The 17,722-nt window shown below is 41.7% G+C and overlaps 1 protein-coding gene across 1 annotated transcript; it reads left to right on the forward strand.

The window, feature by feature from the left end:
- Positions 1-6,372: 6,372 nt before the first annotated feature.
- Positions 6,373-13,670, forward strand: LOC111958597 (cell adhesion molecule CEACAM1-like). The gene is made up of 7 exons (XM_023979862.3): positions 6,373-6,571; positions 6,975-7,274; positions 8,027-8,308; positions 8,570-8,845; positions 8,983-9,255; positions 11,389-11,513; positions 13,629-13,670. The coding sequence occupies exons 1-7, from the start codon at positions 6,517-6,519 to the stop codon at positions 13,668-13,670; spliced, it is 1,353 nt and encodes a 450-aa protein (XP_023835630.1). The 5' UTR covers positions 6,373-6,516.
- The last annotated feature ends 4,052 nt before the right edge of the window (positions 13,671-17,722 follow it).

Here is a 17,722-nt window from a genome sequence, read left to right on the forward strand (position 1 = left end):
GATACTACTACTACTAAATATAGTCTGCGTTTAGTTAGATAGTGAGATATACAGTGAGCTCCAAAAGTATTTGGACAGTGACACATTTGTTGTTGTTTTGGCTCTGTACTCTAGCACTTTTCCATATAGGGTACATCGTTTAGAAATTACAGCACTTTTTGTAAATAGTCCCCCCCATTTTAGGGGACCAAAAGTATTGGGACAAATTCACCTATGAGTTTTAAAAGTAGTCAAAAGTTGAGTATTTGGTCCCATATTCCTAGCATGCAATGATTACATCAATCGTGTGACTCTACAAACTTGTTGGATGCATTTGCTGTTTGTTTTGGTTGTGTTTTCGATTATTTTGTGCCCAATAGAAAATACCCTCATAGTCATTGTATCATTTAAAATCCAAAGTGCTGTAATACAGAGCCAAAACAACAAAACATTTGAAGTTCACTGTATCCTGTATAAAGAGCATAATCAAAGTTTACACTGTGAGTCCTTCATTTGCTGTGGTGCAATAGTCAGTGCATCACAGTTTGTCACACTTAGTGTGTAAAGGTGACCTTGTGTGTGTTACTCTCTGTCAGGTGGGTTGTGGGTTCTAGTCCCAGATACAATTTAACACATCTATTGTGTCTGACAACTGTGATGTATTACAGTGGCTTGCGAAAGTATTCACCCCCCTTGGCATTTTTCCAATTTTGTTGCCTTACAACCTGGAATTAAAATAGATTGTTTGGGTGTTTGTATCATTTGATTTACACAACATGCCTACCACTTTGAAGATTTTTTCTTGTGAAACAAACAAGAAATAAGAAGTAAACTTCAGCGTGCATAACTATTCACCCCCCAAAGTCAATACTTTGTGGAGCCACCTTTTGTAGCAATTACAGCTGCAAGTCTCTTGGGGTATGTATCTATAAGCTTGGCACATCTAGCCACTGGGATTTTTGCCCATCCTTCAAGACAAAACTGCTCCAGCTCCTTCAAGTTGGATGGGTTCCGCTGGTGTACAGCAATCTTTAAGTCATACCACAGATTCTCAATTGGATTGAGGTCTGGGCTTTGACTAGGCCATTCCAAGACATTTAAATGTTTCCCCTTAAACCACTCAAGTGTTGCTTAAGCAGTATGCTTAGGGTCATTGTCCTGCTGGAAGGTGAACCTCCGTCCCAGTCTCAAATCTCTGGAAGACTGAAACAGGTTTCCCTCAAGAATTTCCCTGTATTTAGCGCCATCCATCGTTCCTTCAATTCTGACCAGTTTCCCAGTCCCTGTCGATGGAAAAACATCCCCACAGTGAAACATGGTGGTGGCAGGATCATGCTGTGGGGATGTTATTGGAGTTCTCGGGGTGATGAGAGGTGTTGAGTTTGTGCCTGACATAGCGTTTTCCTTGATGGCCAAAAAGCTCAATTTTAGTCTCGTCTGACCAGAGAACCTTCTTCCGTGTGTTTGGTGAGTCTCCCGCATGCCTTTTAGACGAACAACAAAGTGGTGTTTGCTTATTTTTTCTTTAAGCAATGGCTTTTTTTCTGGCCACTCTTCCAATAAGCCCAGCTCTGAGGAGTGTATGGCTTAAAGTGGACAGATACTCCAATCTCCGCTGTGGAGCTTTGCAGCTCCTTCGGGGATATCTTCGGTCTCTTTGTTGCCTCTGATTAATGCTCTCCTTGCCTGGTCCGTGAGTTTTGGTGGGCGGCCCTCTGTTGGCAGGTTTGTTGTGGTGCCATATTCTTTCCATTTTTAATAATGATTTAATGGTGCTCCGTGGGATGTTCAAAGTTTCTGATATTTTTTTATAACCCAACCCTGATCTGTACTTCTCCACAACTTTGTCCGTGACCTGTTTGGAGAGCTCTTTGGTCTTCATGGTGCCGATTGCTTAGTGGTGCTGCAGACTGGGGCCTTTCAGATTAGGTGTATATACAGTTGAAGTCGGACGTTTACATAAACCTTAGCCAAAAACATTTAAACTCAGTTTTTCACTATTCCTGACATTTAATCCTAGTAACAATTCCCTGTCTTAGGTCAGTTAGAATCAACACTTTATTTTAAGAATGTGAAATGTCAGAATAATAGTAGAGAGAAGGATTTATTTCAGCTTTTATTTATTTCATCACATTCCTAGTGGGTCAGAAGTTTACATACACTCAATTAGTATTTGGTAGCATTGCCTTTAACTTGTTTAACTTGGGTCAAACATTTTGGGTAGCCTTCCACAAGCATCCCACAATAAGTTTGGTTAATTTTGGCCCATTCCTCCTGACAGTGCTGGTGTAACTGAGTCAGATTTGTAGGCCTCCTTGCTTGCACATAATTATCCTACCTCATGTAATTTATTTTGTGAAGTGCACCAGTCTCTACTGCAGCAAAGCACCCCCACAACATGATGCTGCCACCCCCGTGCTTCACGGTTGGGATGGTGTTCTTCGGCTTGCAAGCATCCCCCTTTTCCTCCAAACATAAAGATGGTCATTATGGCCAAACAGTTCTATTTTAGTTTCATCAGACCAGAGGACATTTCTCCAAAAAGTACGATCTTTGTCCCCATTTGCAGTTGCAAACCGTAGTCTGGCTTTTTATTGGCGGTTTTGGAGCAGTGACTTCTTCCTTGCTGAGCGGCCTTTCAGGTTATGTCGATATAGGACTCGTTTTACTGTGGATATAGATACTTTTGTACCTGTTTCCTCCAGCATCTTCACAAGGTCCTTTGCTGGGATTAATTTGCACTTTTCGCACCAAAGTACGTTCATCTCCAGGAGATAGAATGCGTCTTCTTCCTGAGCGGTATGACGGCTGCGTGGTCCCATGGTGTTTATACTTGCGTACTATTGTTTGTACAGATGAACGTGGTACCTTCAAGTGTTTGGAAATTGCTCCCAAGGATGAACCAGACTTGTGGAGGTCTACAATTGTTTGGGCTGATTTCTCTTGATTTTCCCATGATGTCAAGCAACGAGGCACAGAGTTTGAAGTTAGGCCTTGATATACATCCACAGGTACACCTCCAATTGACTCAAATGATGTCAATTAGCCTATCAGAAGCTTCTAAAGCTATGACATCATTTTCTGGAATTTTCCAAGCTGTTTAAAGGCACAGTCAACTTAGTGTACAGTATGTAAACTTCTGACCCACTGGAATTGTGATACAGTGAATTATAAGTGAAATAATCTGTCTGTAAACAATTGTTGGAAAATTTATTTTGTCATGCACAAAGTAGATGTCCTAACCGACTTGCCAAAACTAGAGTTTGTTAACAAGAAAATAGTAGAGTGGTTGAAAAACGAGTTTAATTGACTCCAACTTAAGTGTTTGTAAAMTTCCGATGTCAACTGTATACTGAGATTATGTGACAGATCATGTGACACTTAAATAGTCCACCTGTGTGCAATCTACCTAATTATGTGACTTCTGAAGGTAATTGGTTGCACCAGATCTTATTTAGGGGCTTCGTAGCAAAGGGGGTGAATACATAAGCACGCACCACTTTTCGTTTCTTTTTATTTTATTTTATTTTTTTCATTTAATTTCACCAATTTGGACTATTTTGTGTATGTCCATTACATGAAATCAAAATTAAAATCCATTTCAATTACAGGTTGAAATGCAACAAAATAGGAAAAACGCCAAAAAGGATGAATAATTTTGCAAGGCACTGTAAAGTATGTTTACATTAAAACCCCAAGCCACTATGGAAGCCCAGAGATTAGTATTGAAATTACTCTCTATCAAGGGATAGATGGTATTTTTGAAAAKACATTTTACCATTTGGCAAATTTCCAACTTCCTTGTAACGCAACCCTCTTCATCTCTCCAGACCTGGATGGTTACGGTATTTATGTCTGACCTTAGAAAAGTTATTTACTGCTGGACCGTGTAGATACAGTAAACAGTGACTAGAGTGATGTGTGTGGAGGCAGATCCTGTGGTTAGTGGGTTTGTATAATAAACGGTAAACAGAGTGACAGATGGATTCATGTCTCTATTAAATCCCGGTCAATATTATTGAGTGTGAAGCAGTCCATGAGCAAACATGCAGTAATAAAAAGACTGCAACAAGCTCTGATGTAGATGGTATACAGTATACACTCTTAGACAAAATAGTTCCAAACGGGTTCTTTACTAAGGGATATGGTTCTGCCAATAATCATTTTCATCTGAAGAACCATTTTTGGAAGACGAGTGTTCTTTGTAAGGCAAAGGGTTCTACCGAAAACCTTTTCACCATCCTTCTAAGRAAGGGTTCTTTGATGATTCTTTGGAATTCAAGAAAGGTTCCAGAAGAAAAAGCTTTTTTATAATATTTTTTTCTTTCTATAAAATAGTGAAATAAGACTTGAAATGTCTATTTATTTTTTTACTTTTGTGAGTGCACTATTTAAAGTTAATTTCAAATAGTTTTTTTAATGTTGTTTTGTGTCTTCTCACTTTTGTTTATTGTTTATTTAACTTTATTTGGCTATGTAAACATGTTTCCCATGCCAATAAAGCTCATTTAAATTGAATTGAATTGAATAGTGCCTGAGCATTACTGTTCACCTATATATGAATATCTATATCTATATGGAAATTGTACCTATATGGGAATATTTGTACATGTACAGTACAGTGCATTGAGAAAGTATTCAGACCCCTTGACTTTTTACACATTTTGTTACGTTACAGCCCTATTAAAAAATGTATAAAAAAAAAATAATCCCCTCAATCTACACACAATAACCTATAATGACAAAGACATTTACATACATTAAGTATTCAGACYCTTTACTCAGTACTTTGTTGAAGCACCTTTTGCAGTGATTTCAGCCTCAATTCCTCTTGGGTATGACGCTACAAGCTTGGCACACCTGTACTTGGGGAGTTTCTCCCGCTCTTCTCTGCAGATCCTATGAAGTTCTGTCAGGTTGGATGGGGAGTGTCGCTGCACAGCTATTTTCAGGTCTCTTCAGAGATGTTCGATCGGGTTCAAGTCTGGGCTCTGGCTGGGCCACTCAAGAACATTCAGAGACTTGTCCCGAAGCCACTCCTGTGTTGTCTTCGCTGTGTACTTAGGGTCATTGTCTTGTTGGAAGGTAAACTGTCGCCCCAGTTGGAGGCCCTGAGCACTCTGGAGCAGGTTTTCATCAAGGATCTCTCTGTACTTTGCTCCGTTCATCTTTCCCTCGATCCTGACTAGTCTCCCAGTCCTTGCCACTGAAAAACACCCCCACAGCATGATGTTACCACCACCATGCTCCACAGTAAGGATGGTGCCAGGTTTCCTCCAGACGTGACGGTTGGCATTCAGGCCAAAGAGTTCAATCTTGGTTTCATCAGACCAGAGAATCTTGTATCTTATGGTCTGAGACATTTTAGGTGCCTTTTGCAAAGGATCTACCAATCTACACAGAGGAACTCTGGAGCTCTGACAGAGTGACCATCGGCTTCTTGGTCACCTTCCCGATTGCCCGGGAAGAGTCTTGATGGTTCACCAGGCATAATAGGACCCATGTCATCCAAAACGTTGAAGTTTGCCAACAATCATCTGGATGCATCTGGATGATCATCAAGACTTTTGGAAGAATGTTCTATGTATACCTTTTTGGACGAGATGGGTCCAATTATGGCTGGCGAAAACCAAACACTGCATTCCACAGTAAGAACCTCATACCAACGGTCAAGCATAGTGGTAGTGTGATGGTTTGGTTAAAGCAGTTCTGCATGGAAGAGTGGGCCAAAATTCCTCCACAGCAATGTGAGAGACTGACTAACAACTACAGGAAGCGTTTGGTTGGAGTCAATGCAGCTAAAGGTGGCACAACCAGTTATTGAGTGTAAAGGAGCAATAACTTTTTCACACAGGGGAATTGGGTGCTGCATATCTTTTTAAATTAAATGAATTAAATAAGTATCAATTTATTTTGTTATTTGTAAATTAAAATTGGATTTCGGTTGAAGATCTGATAACATTCAATATATCAAAAACTATGCAAAAATATAGAAAATCAGAAAGGGGGCAAATACTTTTTCACGGCACTGTAAGTGTTTTCTTGACAGGTTCAGTGTGAACCGTGTCTTATGAGCGCACATTGCCTTAGCCGCTGTGGATGGATCATGAGTTTCGACAGCATCAGAAGACCTATCCCCGGCCTCATTGGCCATGTACCATCCAGCCTTCTCCCAGGACCCGTATAGGACAGACAGAGTTGATCAGATTTACAGTAAACCATAATCAACATGAAAACACCCCTGTGTGTCAACAAAAAACACAGTGGGAAAAATGTATGTGGGCATAACAGGGCGTGGGTAGTTGGGTAGGTGTGTGTGAGTGTGTTCTGGCGACAGGTAGGGTGGGCAGGTACATTGGCATCACCTGACTCCAGCACCATTACATGATCCTGAATAAATATTTGCTGATTGAGAGGAGACTGTGACTGTGCAGTATTGACATGTTTGGATTTATCAAGAAGTCTGGACAGTCATTTGGTTCATAGGAAAGTGTCCCGTTCATTTCTGATCCGTGGTGTTTGATAAGTGGCAGAACTATGGACCATCCTCTGGTGTGGGTTCTCATCCTGGTGCTGCTCAACTTCAATACAGGTWAAGTAGACAATATGCTCATTCTGGGAATATATTGATGCCTATTTGTGCTTTATGGTAYAAACACTTGATTAAATAAGTAACAGGTTGTTCAAATGTCTCTGTTTGGTTGATGCACTTCAGTCAAACAGTATCAAGTTAGAAAGATGGAGATTTCTATTTATCTGCCATTGACAACAATGTCTAGAGTAGACATTAGACATAGATACTAGGTCATGTTGTAAATTGTGCGTTCAACTTGAAGGCACTAATTTGTAAACAAAAGCTTGTATTTCTGTTAAAGTGACATAGTCTGAAGATTTGAWTCATTTCAATTAAAATATTTWAAGGACTTTAAAGACTTTTGTACTGATTRATAATATCTCAAAACATGAACTAAACTCATCAATCCATCCTCTTCTAGATGTCTCTGGCCAGGTGGTGGTTCCCTCTATGAACCCCTTAGCTGTGGGCAGTAATGTCACACTGAACCTAGTTCCCGAAAGCCCCATCAACATAGGGACCTGGTCATATGAAACTACAACCATCGTACTTTTCTATCCTGGTGGCAGTATTATGAGTACAAGTTATCGAGGCAGAGTCTCATTCAACCGCTCCTCCTCAGAGCTGTCCATAAGCTCTCTCCAACTCAACGACTCAGGACGATATACCGTGCWGGGAATGGAGCCAGTCCTGACCGCTGTGGTGACCTTGTCTGTCCAGGGTAAGGAACTGACCTCTGCCTGTCTGTTTATCTTTCTATGAAGGTAGACTCCCTYTCAATTGCACACACGGTCACTTCCTCACAGACATGCTCACCTGCACACTTACTTACCCATTCACATACTTACTTGCATGCAGGTCCACATGCAAACTTGCTTGCACATCAGAGGAGGCTGATGAGGGAAGGACAGCTAATAATAATAGCTGGAATTGAGTGTAATGAAGTGAATGGAATGTTATCAAACATATGAAACACATGTTTTTATGAATATGAATACCATTCAATCCACTCCGTTCCAGCCATTATTATGAGCCGTTCTTCCCTCAGCAGCCTCCACTGATGCAGATTATCTATCAATGATTCATCTCTGTCATAATAATAAAAGTCATTTTYCTGACATGGAAAGCTAACTCTTAAAAATGTCAATGTTTTCTGAACCTATAGTGAAGTTGGCCTTCATAATACCTTATACAGTTCACAGAGTATGAGMAAACTGTTCTTTTTAATTTCAGATGAGACGTACACAATACATTTTATGTTTTCTAAGACACTAAGGGCTTAACAGGGCTCAATCCTGAAACCTGGTCTTTATGATAAGTTAACAAAATAGCATATTTAGATTGATTTCCAAAACAAGTGTTACAGTGTGAAAGAAATAGCAGCTATATGGTTGTAATTCAGTAACACACACAAAAACCTTTCTTGAGACACATCCATCTTATCTTGACTGCCATCTACTCTCTCACCCACAGAGCCCATTTCTAACGTGACTCTAAGAGCCAATGCCACTGATCTAGTGGAATTGAACGACACTGCCATTGTCACCTGCTCCGTCTCCTCTGGCACCTCCCTCTCCTACCGCTGGATGAATGGAAGCTCAGAGGTTGCAGCCAGTGACAGAGTTCGGCTTGGTGTTGGGAACAGCACTCTCTCCATAGTCAGTGTGACACGATACGATGAAGGGCCGTTCAGATGTGAGGTCATCAATGGAATCAGCGATGGCACCAGCCAGCCCATCGGCCTCAATGTTAGATGTGAGTATCAGAGTATGCAGTACACATGAGTCATACACAACAGACATGGATTGTACCTTGTCATTGAGAGCCAGCATTCTATGCAATGATGTAATATGCCTATTTTAATCCCAAACSATTCCTCTGTGATCACATGATCCAGGTCATAATGGATCATTAGTACACTGTGTTATGTTCCTCGGCCTGCACAATAGAGCAGGACGGAAACATATTCTAGGTAATGTTTACCCAACACTTCATTGTTATTTGTTCCTCCCATAGATGGCCCAAGTAACCTCACCATGATGGTAGCTCCTGAGATGACCATAGGACATACAGCCTACAAGACGGGCTCTGTCATCACTCTGTCCTGCTCCGCTCAGTCCAAACCCGCTGTGTCCTACAAGTGGAGGTTTAATGGGGTGTTCCTCAACGAGCAAAGTCCACAGCTGAGCCTGCAGAACACCAGGGAGAACCAGACAGGAAGTTACGCATGCTTAGCCCACAACAATGTCACACTCCGATACGCCACCATGACCACAATGATAAAGATCGTGGGTGAGGCAACATTCATCGTTACGAAATGTCATATAGTTGGTAGTGAATATTTGATTATTGATGGTTATGAATACAATGTTATATCATGGTATTTTTACCACCGATCGAGTGAAGTTCTCCTCTTCTTTTTACCATAGAGCCGATATCAGCGGTTACGTTGAACCGTGATGGGAAGCCACCGATACTGGATCAGTCGTTCACTCTGCGGTGTGAGGTGACTGGACCTGTAGACTACATTCACTGGCTGATGAACGGCCAGCTCATCTCCCTAAACAGAACATTCTTCTCTACGGGCAACAAGACAATGGTTATCAACCCAATCCAGTTTTCTGACAGTGGAGAATATCTCTGTGAGGCCTTTAATGATGTCAGTAACAAGACCAGCATGACATACAAGCTTGTGGTGAACTGTGAGTATTACAAGAGCTGGTAGTCTTTGTCTGATGAAACCAATTCAGTAGCCTTGTAGTTAAGAGTGTCCACCCTGAGATTAGAAGGTTGGGAGCTTGCAGGGGTGTAAAGTCCTTAAGGAAAAATACTTTAAAGTAGTACTTAAGTAGTTTTTTTGGGTATCTGTACTTTACTTTACTATTTATATTTTGGACAGCTTTTACTCCACTACAATCCTAAATAAAATGATGTACTTTTTACTCCTTACATTTTCCCTGACACCCAAAAGTACTTGTTWCATTTTGAATGCTAAGCAGGACAGAGAAATGGTCCAATTCATGCACTTATCAACAGAACATGCCTGGTCATCCCTACTGCCACTGATCTGGCGGACTCACTAAACACAAATGCCTGGTTTGTACATGATGTTTGAGTTTGCCCCTGGCTATCTGCAATTTTTTTAAACAAGAAAATCGTCCCGTCTGGTTTGTTAACATATACGTGTCTAACATCGGTTGAAAGCTTTAATTCTTGTTAATCTAACTGCACTGGCCGATTTACAGTAGCTATTACAGCGAAAACATGCCATGCAATTGTTTGAGGACGGTGCCCCACATAAAAAATATTTTTCCAAGGCACAGGTTTCAGAAATTCACAAATAGCGATTAAATATTCACTTACTTTTTGAAAWWCTTCCTCTGACTTGTCATCCAAAGGGTCCCAGATATAACATGAAGTTTCGTTTTGTTAGATAAAATCCTTCTTTATATCCCAAAAAGTCAGTTTAGTTGGCGCCATCAATTTGAGTAATCCACTCGTTCAACATGCAGAGAAAGGAATCCAAAGATCTACCCCTAAACTTTGTTTCAACAAGTCAAAATACATTTCTATTTACTCCTCAGTTACCCTAAAATGTAATCAAACTATAATATTTCTTACGGAAAGAAGTATGTTCAATAGGAAACCGAGTTTAGCATGTGCATCCTGTCTTCATGGCACGCGCAAACATAAATTTCCAAGACTGTGTCCCTGTACTAAAACTGATATATCTATTTGTTTTTGAAGTTACAAGCCTGAAACCTTGAACATACACTAATGACACCCTGTGGAAGCCATAGGAAATGCATCTAGGGAGCTAATTTTCAATATGACCTTTTACTTGCCATTCTAAAAGGATGGTCTCTAAAAAAAAGAAATTCCGGTTGGTTTGTCCGGTTGGATTTTCTCCTACCATATCTATTGTGTTATATTTTCCTAAATTATTTTACCATTTCTACACACTTCAAAGTTTTTTTCCCCCAATGGTACCAATTAAATGCATATCCTGGCTTCAGGGCATGAGCAACMGGCAGTTTACTCTGGGCATGTCATTCAGGCGAAAATTGACAAAAAAAAAGGGCCTAGCCCTAAGAAGTTTAACATATTTTAGCAATCACATTTACTTTTGATACTTAAGTAGATTTAAAACCAAATAATTTTAGACTTTTACTCAAGTAGTTTTTTTACTGGGTGACTTTCACTTTTACTTGAGTATGACAATTGGGTTCTTTTTCCACCACTGGGAGCTTGATCCCTGGACGAGTCATACCAATGACTGTAAGATTGGGACCCAATGTGTCTTTACTTGGCACTCAGGAGATACTTAGCACTGAGGAGATATATTGGTGGTAAGGGCCTGTGAATAACTAGTGTCATGTCCAGGGGATGTACTTATACATCAAGATGCAACACGCAACAGAAACAGGAGATAGGCTCCTGCACCTATGAGCTGTTCTAAGGCTACATACTTACTATTCTTTGCCAAAATAGTAAGACCATAAGACTAACCATACTGTCTTGTATTTAACAGTTGGACCAGACAGACCTGCTGTAACTAGTCCAGATATAGCAATGACAGGACACATCGTGACCTTCAACTGCTCTGCCTAAAACCAAACGTATCTGCAAATGTAATTCTAATTATGAMCAATAATGAAGGAAGGATGGAATTTATAATAATGGAATAGGGGTAGGTTTTGATCCCACTTTTGGCATCAATGTAATAAAGCCAAGGGGATGGTTGGGTGTTGCAGGGGTCAAACCACGGTAAATGCACTAATGGCAGTTCTAGTAGCTAATATCATTCAATATCTTCATTATCTTGTGTTTCCCAGATGGTCCAGAGAGACCTGTTATCATGAGTCCGGATATAGAGATGACAGGACACACCGTGACCTTCAACTGCTCGGCCTCCTCTCAGCCTACCAGCCAGTTCAGCTGGTTCTTCAATGGCTCCCAGGTGCTGGAGGAACTGGCTCAGTGTAATGAGAACGGCCCACTGAACCTTAAGCCAGTCATGGGGCGTACCAACCTGTGTGGCTTTCAACAACGTCACTGACAGAAAAAGCACTGCCTCCGAAGATGCTCCACCACCATCAAATTGGTGAGTCAGTAACTGCTTCTTAAAAATCAAGGAACTAAAACTTGCTTTACTTTGTTTGTGTTCAATTTGGTTTTCGACACAGCCTAAGTCTCTTGAACCTAACAGTATAATGAGATGGAAGTTGAGATATAAAGTGCTGAGAAAACATTTGAATCTGCTTTCCACAGCACCTGTGGACCATGACATGGTGAAAGTCTTGGAGCCCAGCCAATAAACTGAATTAAGAGGATTCTCCTCCTGACCTGTGGCAATCGCTGGATAACGGTTTTACTCCATTCAGCTGGCATGGAGGAACGGCTGGCCCTCTGTTAGCTGATAACAAGAACAGCTTCTCTATGGACAATATAACACTGACCTTCAACTCTGTCCGAGGATTTCCTGACAACGGAGACTATCAGTGTTCTGCCTTCAACCCCTCAGCAACCATGACCAGCCCAAACCACAAAGACTGAATCGTCCAACTGTGAAGGTACACTCATAGAAAAAGGGGTTTCCAAAAGGGTTTTCTGTGGGCTGTCCCCATAAGGATAACCTTTTTTTTGGTTAGGTAGAACTCTTTTGGGTTCCATGTGGACCCCTCTGTGGAAAGGGTTCTACAATGGAACCCAAAACGGTTCTACCTAGAACCAAAATGGGTTTCTTCAAAGGGAACAGCCCAAAGAAACCCTTTTTTGGTTCTAGATGCACACTTTTTTCCTAAGAAGTATAGTTCACAAATTGCTATAAAGTAACTTTAACCCCACGGCTTAATGTGAATCTTTGAGAACTTCCCTTATCAATATTGTATAAAGTCAATGTAAATGTTTCAATCCCAACTCTAAACACGTATTAACCATAATTTTGATGACCTTTGAACTTCTTGCCAATAACCTCTATTGAGTGACAGTCCACGATGTTGGGTTTCTAGCTGACTGTCCTTTTGTATTATAGATGACCAGAGGATGCCTGTTATAAACAGGACCAGCATTAGGAGAAATAGGACAACACCTGACCTTCAACTGCTCTGCCTCCTCTCAGCCTCCAGCCAGTTCAGCTGGTTCTTCAAATGGCTCGCCGGTGGAGGCTGGCCCTCAGTGTCACGAGACTCGGCCCACTGAGTTAGCCAGTCATGGGGAGTACACCTGTGTGGCCTTCAACAACTCAAAACTGGCAGATAACCAGAACTGTCTCCAAGATGCTCATTTGTATTGGTAAGACTGAGGAGTCATCCCAAAAACTTGAATACTTGTACATGTAGTATAGGGCATCCAACATACAGTGATTGGTGATGGTGATTGTAGTCAATATTATTGTGACACTGATGTTTTCTTCACAGAACCAGTAACCATGGCCATGGTGAAAGTCATGGGGTGCCCAGCCCAATAGCAGACTACATGTTTGTTCTGACTGTGAAGACCACTGGAACCATTTACCTCCATTCACTGGAATGAAGAACGGCTGGCCTCTGTTTAGCTGAAAACAGAACAGACTTCTCTAGGACAACAATACACTGGACCTTCAACTCTGGTCGAGGATTCTGACAACGGAGACTATCCCAGTGCGCCTACAACCCACTAAGCAACATGACCAGCACAGAATACAAAGATGATCCGTTCACTGTGAGTAGTTATTATGCCCAAACCAACGTATCCTGCAAATGTATTCTAATTATGACCAAATAATGGAAGGAAGGATGGAATTTTATAATAATGGAATAGAGGGTAGGTTTTTGATGCCACTTTTTGGACACAATGTATAAAGCCAGGGGATGGTTGGTGTTGCAGGGGTCAACCACGGGTAAATGCACTATGGGCAGTTCTAGTAGTAAATATCATCAATACTTCATTATCTTGTGTATCCCCAGAATGGTCCAGAGAGACTGTATCATGAGTCCGGGATATAGGATGAAGGAACACACCGTGACCTCTTCAACTGCTCCGGCCTCCACTCTCAGCCTCCAGCCAGTTCAGCTGGTTCTTCAATGGCTCCCAGGTGAGGACTGGCTTCAGTGTAGTGAGACTGCCCATGACCTAGCCAGTCATGGGAGTACATCTGTGTGCCTTCACAAGTCACTGACAGAAAAAGCCACTGCCTCGAAGGTGCTCACATCATTGGTGAGTCAGTAACTGCTTCTTAAAATCAAGGACTAAAACTTGCTTACTTTGTTTGTGTTCATTTGGTTTAAGAACAGCCTAAGTGCTCTTGCCTACAGGTATAATGAGGATGGAAAGTTGAGATATAAAGTGCTGAGAAAAACATTTGAATCTGCTTCACAGCACTGTGACATGACCCATGGTGAAAGTCATTGGAGCCAGCCACTACTGAATGAGAAGATTCTCTCTGACTGTGGAGCGGCTGGACGGTTTACTCCATTCACTGGATGAGGAACGGCTGGCTTCTGTTGCTGCATAACAAGAAGACTTATGATGGACAATACCACACTGACCTTCAACTCTGTCGAGGATTCTGACACGGAGACTAATCAGTGTTTGCTTTCCAACCCCTCAGCAAAATGACCAGCCCAACTACAGACTGATCGTCAACTGTGAGTACACTCATAGAAAAAAAGGGTTCCAAAAGGGTTTCTGTGCTGTCCCATGAGGATAACCCTTTTTTGGTTCCAGTAGAATCTTTTGGTTCATGTGGAACCTCTGTTGGAAAGGGTTTACATGAACCCAAAACGGTTCTACCTAGAACCAAATGGTTCTTCAAAGGGAACAGCAAAGAACTTTTGGTCTAGATAGCACCTTTTTTCTAAGAGTCTAGTTTCAACAAATGCTAAAAGTTCACTTAACCCACGGCTTAATGTGGAATCTTTGAGAACTCCTTATTAATATTGTAGTTAAGTAACTGTAAATGTTCAATCCCACCTCTAAACAGTATTACATATTTTGATGACCTTTGAACTTCTTGCCAATAAATCTATTGAGTGACAGTCAATGTTGGGTCTAGCTGACTGTCTTTTGTATTATAGATGGACCAGAGATGCTGTTATAACAAGGACCAGCATTAGGAGAAACAGGACTAACACTGACTTCATCTGTCTTGCTCCTCTCAGCCTCAGCAGTTCAGCTGGTTCTTCAATGGGCTCGCAGTGGAGGCTGGCTCGTGGTAGAGACTGGCCCACTGACGTTTAGGCGTCATGGGGAGTACACCTGTGTGGCTCAAACACCTCACTGGAGAAACAGAACTGTCTCCCAAGATGGCATTGTCATTGGTAAGACTGAGGAGTCATCCAAACTGAACTGTACATGTAGATATAGGCCATACCAACATACAGTGATTGTGATTGTGATTGTAGTCAATATTATTGTGACACTGATGTTTCTTCACAGAACGTAACCATGCGGCCATGGTGAAGTCATGGTGCCCAGCCATAGCAGAACTACATGTTTGTTCGACCTGTGAGACACTGGAACAATTTACTCCATTCACTGGATGAAGAACGGCTGGCTCTGTTTACTCGATAACAGAACAGACTTTCTATGGACAACAATACACTGACTTCAACTCTGTCGGGATTCTGACACGGAGACTATCAGTGTCTGCCTACCACCCACTAAGCAACATGACCAGCACAGATACAGACTGATCGTCAACTGGTGAGTAGTTATTATTGCCCAAAAAACGTATCTGCAAAATGTAATCTAATTATGACAATATGAAGGAAGGAGGAATTTATATAATGGAATAGGGTAGGTTTTGTCCACTTTTGGCACTCAATGTAATAAAGCCAAGGGGAGGTTGGGTGTTAGCAGGGGTCAAAACACGGTAAATGCACAATGGAGTCTAGTACCTAAATCTAATTCAATATCTTCATTAATCATTGTTTCCAGAGGTAGAGAGACGTTATCATGAGTCCGGATATAGCGATGACGTACACACCGTGGACTCTTGCAAGCTGCTCGCTCCCTCGCCTACAGCCATTAGCTGGTTCTCAATGGCTCCAGTGAGGACTGCTCAGTGATGAGAACTGCCCACGACCTGAGCAGTCAGGGGTACACTGTGTGGCTTCACAACGTCCACTGAACAGAAAAGCAACTGCTCCCGAAATCTCACCATCATTGTGACAGTACTGCTTCTAAAACTCAGGGACAAAACTTCGTTAAACTTTGTTTGTGTCTATTTGGTTTAGAGACCGCCTACGTGCTCCTTGCACTACAAGTTAATGAGATGGAAGTTGAGATTATAAAGTGCTGAGAGGAAAACATTGAGTCTGCTTTCCAACAGCACCTGCGACATGACATGGTCTGAAAGTCATTGAGCCCAGCCAATACTGAAGAGAGATCTCTCTGACCTGTGGACCTGGAGACGGTTTAACCTCCATTTCGCTGGATGAGGAAAGGACTGGCCTCTGTTACTGAAACAGAACAGACTTCTCATGGAACAATATACACTGGACCTGCAATTGTGAGGATTTCTACAACGGACTAAGTCAAGTGTTCTGGCGCTTCCAACCTCACAACATCGACCAGCCAGTCAATACAGACTGATCGTCAACTGTGAGTACCTCATAGAAAAAAGTGGTGTCAAAGGAGTTCTGTGCTGTCCCCATTAGGATAACCTTTTGTTCCAGGGTAGACATCTTTTGGAGTCCATGTGGAAACCTCTGTGGAAAGGGTATTCCTACACTGGAACCCAAAAACTGGTTTCTACCTAGACCAAATGTGTTCTTCTAAGGGAAAGCCAAAGACTTTTTGGGTTTAGATGCACCTTTTTCTAAAGAGTAAGTAGTTCACAAATGCATACAGTTAACTTAAACCACCGGCTTAATGTGGAATCTTTGAGGAACTTTCTTATGTAATATGTAGTAACAAAGGTCATGTAAGTTTCCATCCCACCTCTAAACATTATACATATTTTGATGACTGACTTAACATGCAATAACTCATTGATGACATTGCAATGTCTGGGTTATACTGATCTATGCTTTGTTATATAGATGGATCAGAGATGCCTTATAACAGGACAGCATAGTGAGAAAAGACACAACCTAACTTTCAACGCTCTGCTCCCTCTCACCTCCACCAGTTCAGCTGGTCTGATCACATGGCTGCCTATTGGAGGCTGCTCAGATGTACGAGACTGGCCCACTGAGTTAGCCATCCATGGGAGTACTCTGTGTGGCTCAACCCTCACTGGCAAACAGAACTGTCTCCAGATGTCATTGTCAATTGGTAAGAACTGAGGAGTCATCCAAAGATGAACTGTACATAGTAGATATAGGCATCCAACATACATGGAGTTGTGATTGTGATTTGTGGCAATATTTATTAGTGGACCCTATGTTTTATTCACAGAACCAGTACACATGGCCAGGTGAAAGTCATGGTCCAGCAATGAGCAGACTACATGTTTTGGTCGATGTGAGACCACTGGACATTTCCCTGCATTACATGGATGAAAACCGGCTGGCCTCTGTAATAGCTGGATAACTAGAACAACTCTTTTTCTGGACAACAAATACACATGACCTCAACTCTGTCGAGGTTCTGAAACGGGACTATCAGTGGGTTGCCTACACCACTAAGCAACATGAACGACAAGAAACTAAGACATGATCGTCAATGTGACGTTGTTATTAATTCGCCAAACCAAAACGTATCTGCAAATGTATCTATCTTAATGACAATATGAATGGAAGGATGGAATTTATAATATATGGAATACGGGTTAGGTTTTGCATCCCACTTTTGGCACCAATGTAAATAGCCAAGGGGATGGTTGGGTGTTGCATCAGGGGTCAAACCAACGGTAAATGCCACTAATGGCAAGTTCTAGTAGGCTAATATCATTCAATTTTTCATTATCTTGTGTTTCAGCAGATGGTCCCAGAGAGACCTTGTTATCATGATCCGGATATAGCGTGACAGACACACCGTGACCTTCAACTGCTCGGGGCCCTCCTCTCAGCCTCCCCAGCCCAGTTCAGCTGGTTCTTCAATGGCTTTCCCAGGTGAGGACTGGCTAGTGTATGATACTTGGCCCAAACTTGACCTTAGCCCAGTCATGGGAGTACAACCTGGTGTGGGCCTTCAACAACTCAATGACAGAAAAAGCACTGCCATTCAGCAAATGTCACCATA

Source organism: Salvelinus sp. IW2-2015, linkage group LG35 (genome assembly GCF_002910315.2).
Source record: "Salvelinus sp. IW2-2015 linkage group LG35, ASM291031v2, whole genome shotgun sequence".
NCBI lineage: Eukaryota > Metazoa > Chordata > Actinopteri > Salmoniformes > Salmonidae > Salvelinus > Salvelinus sp. IW2-2015.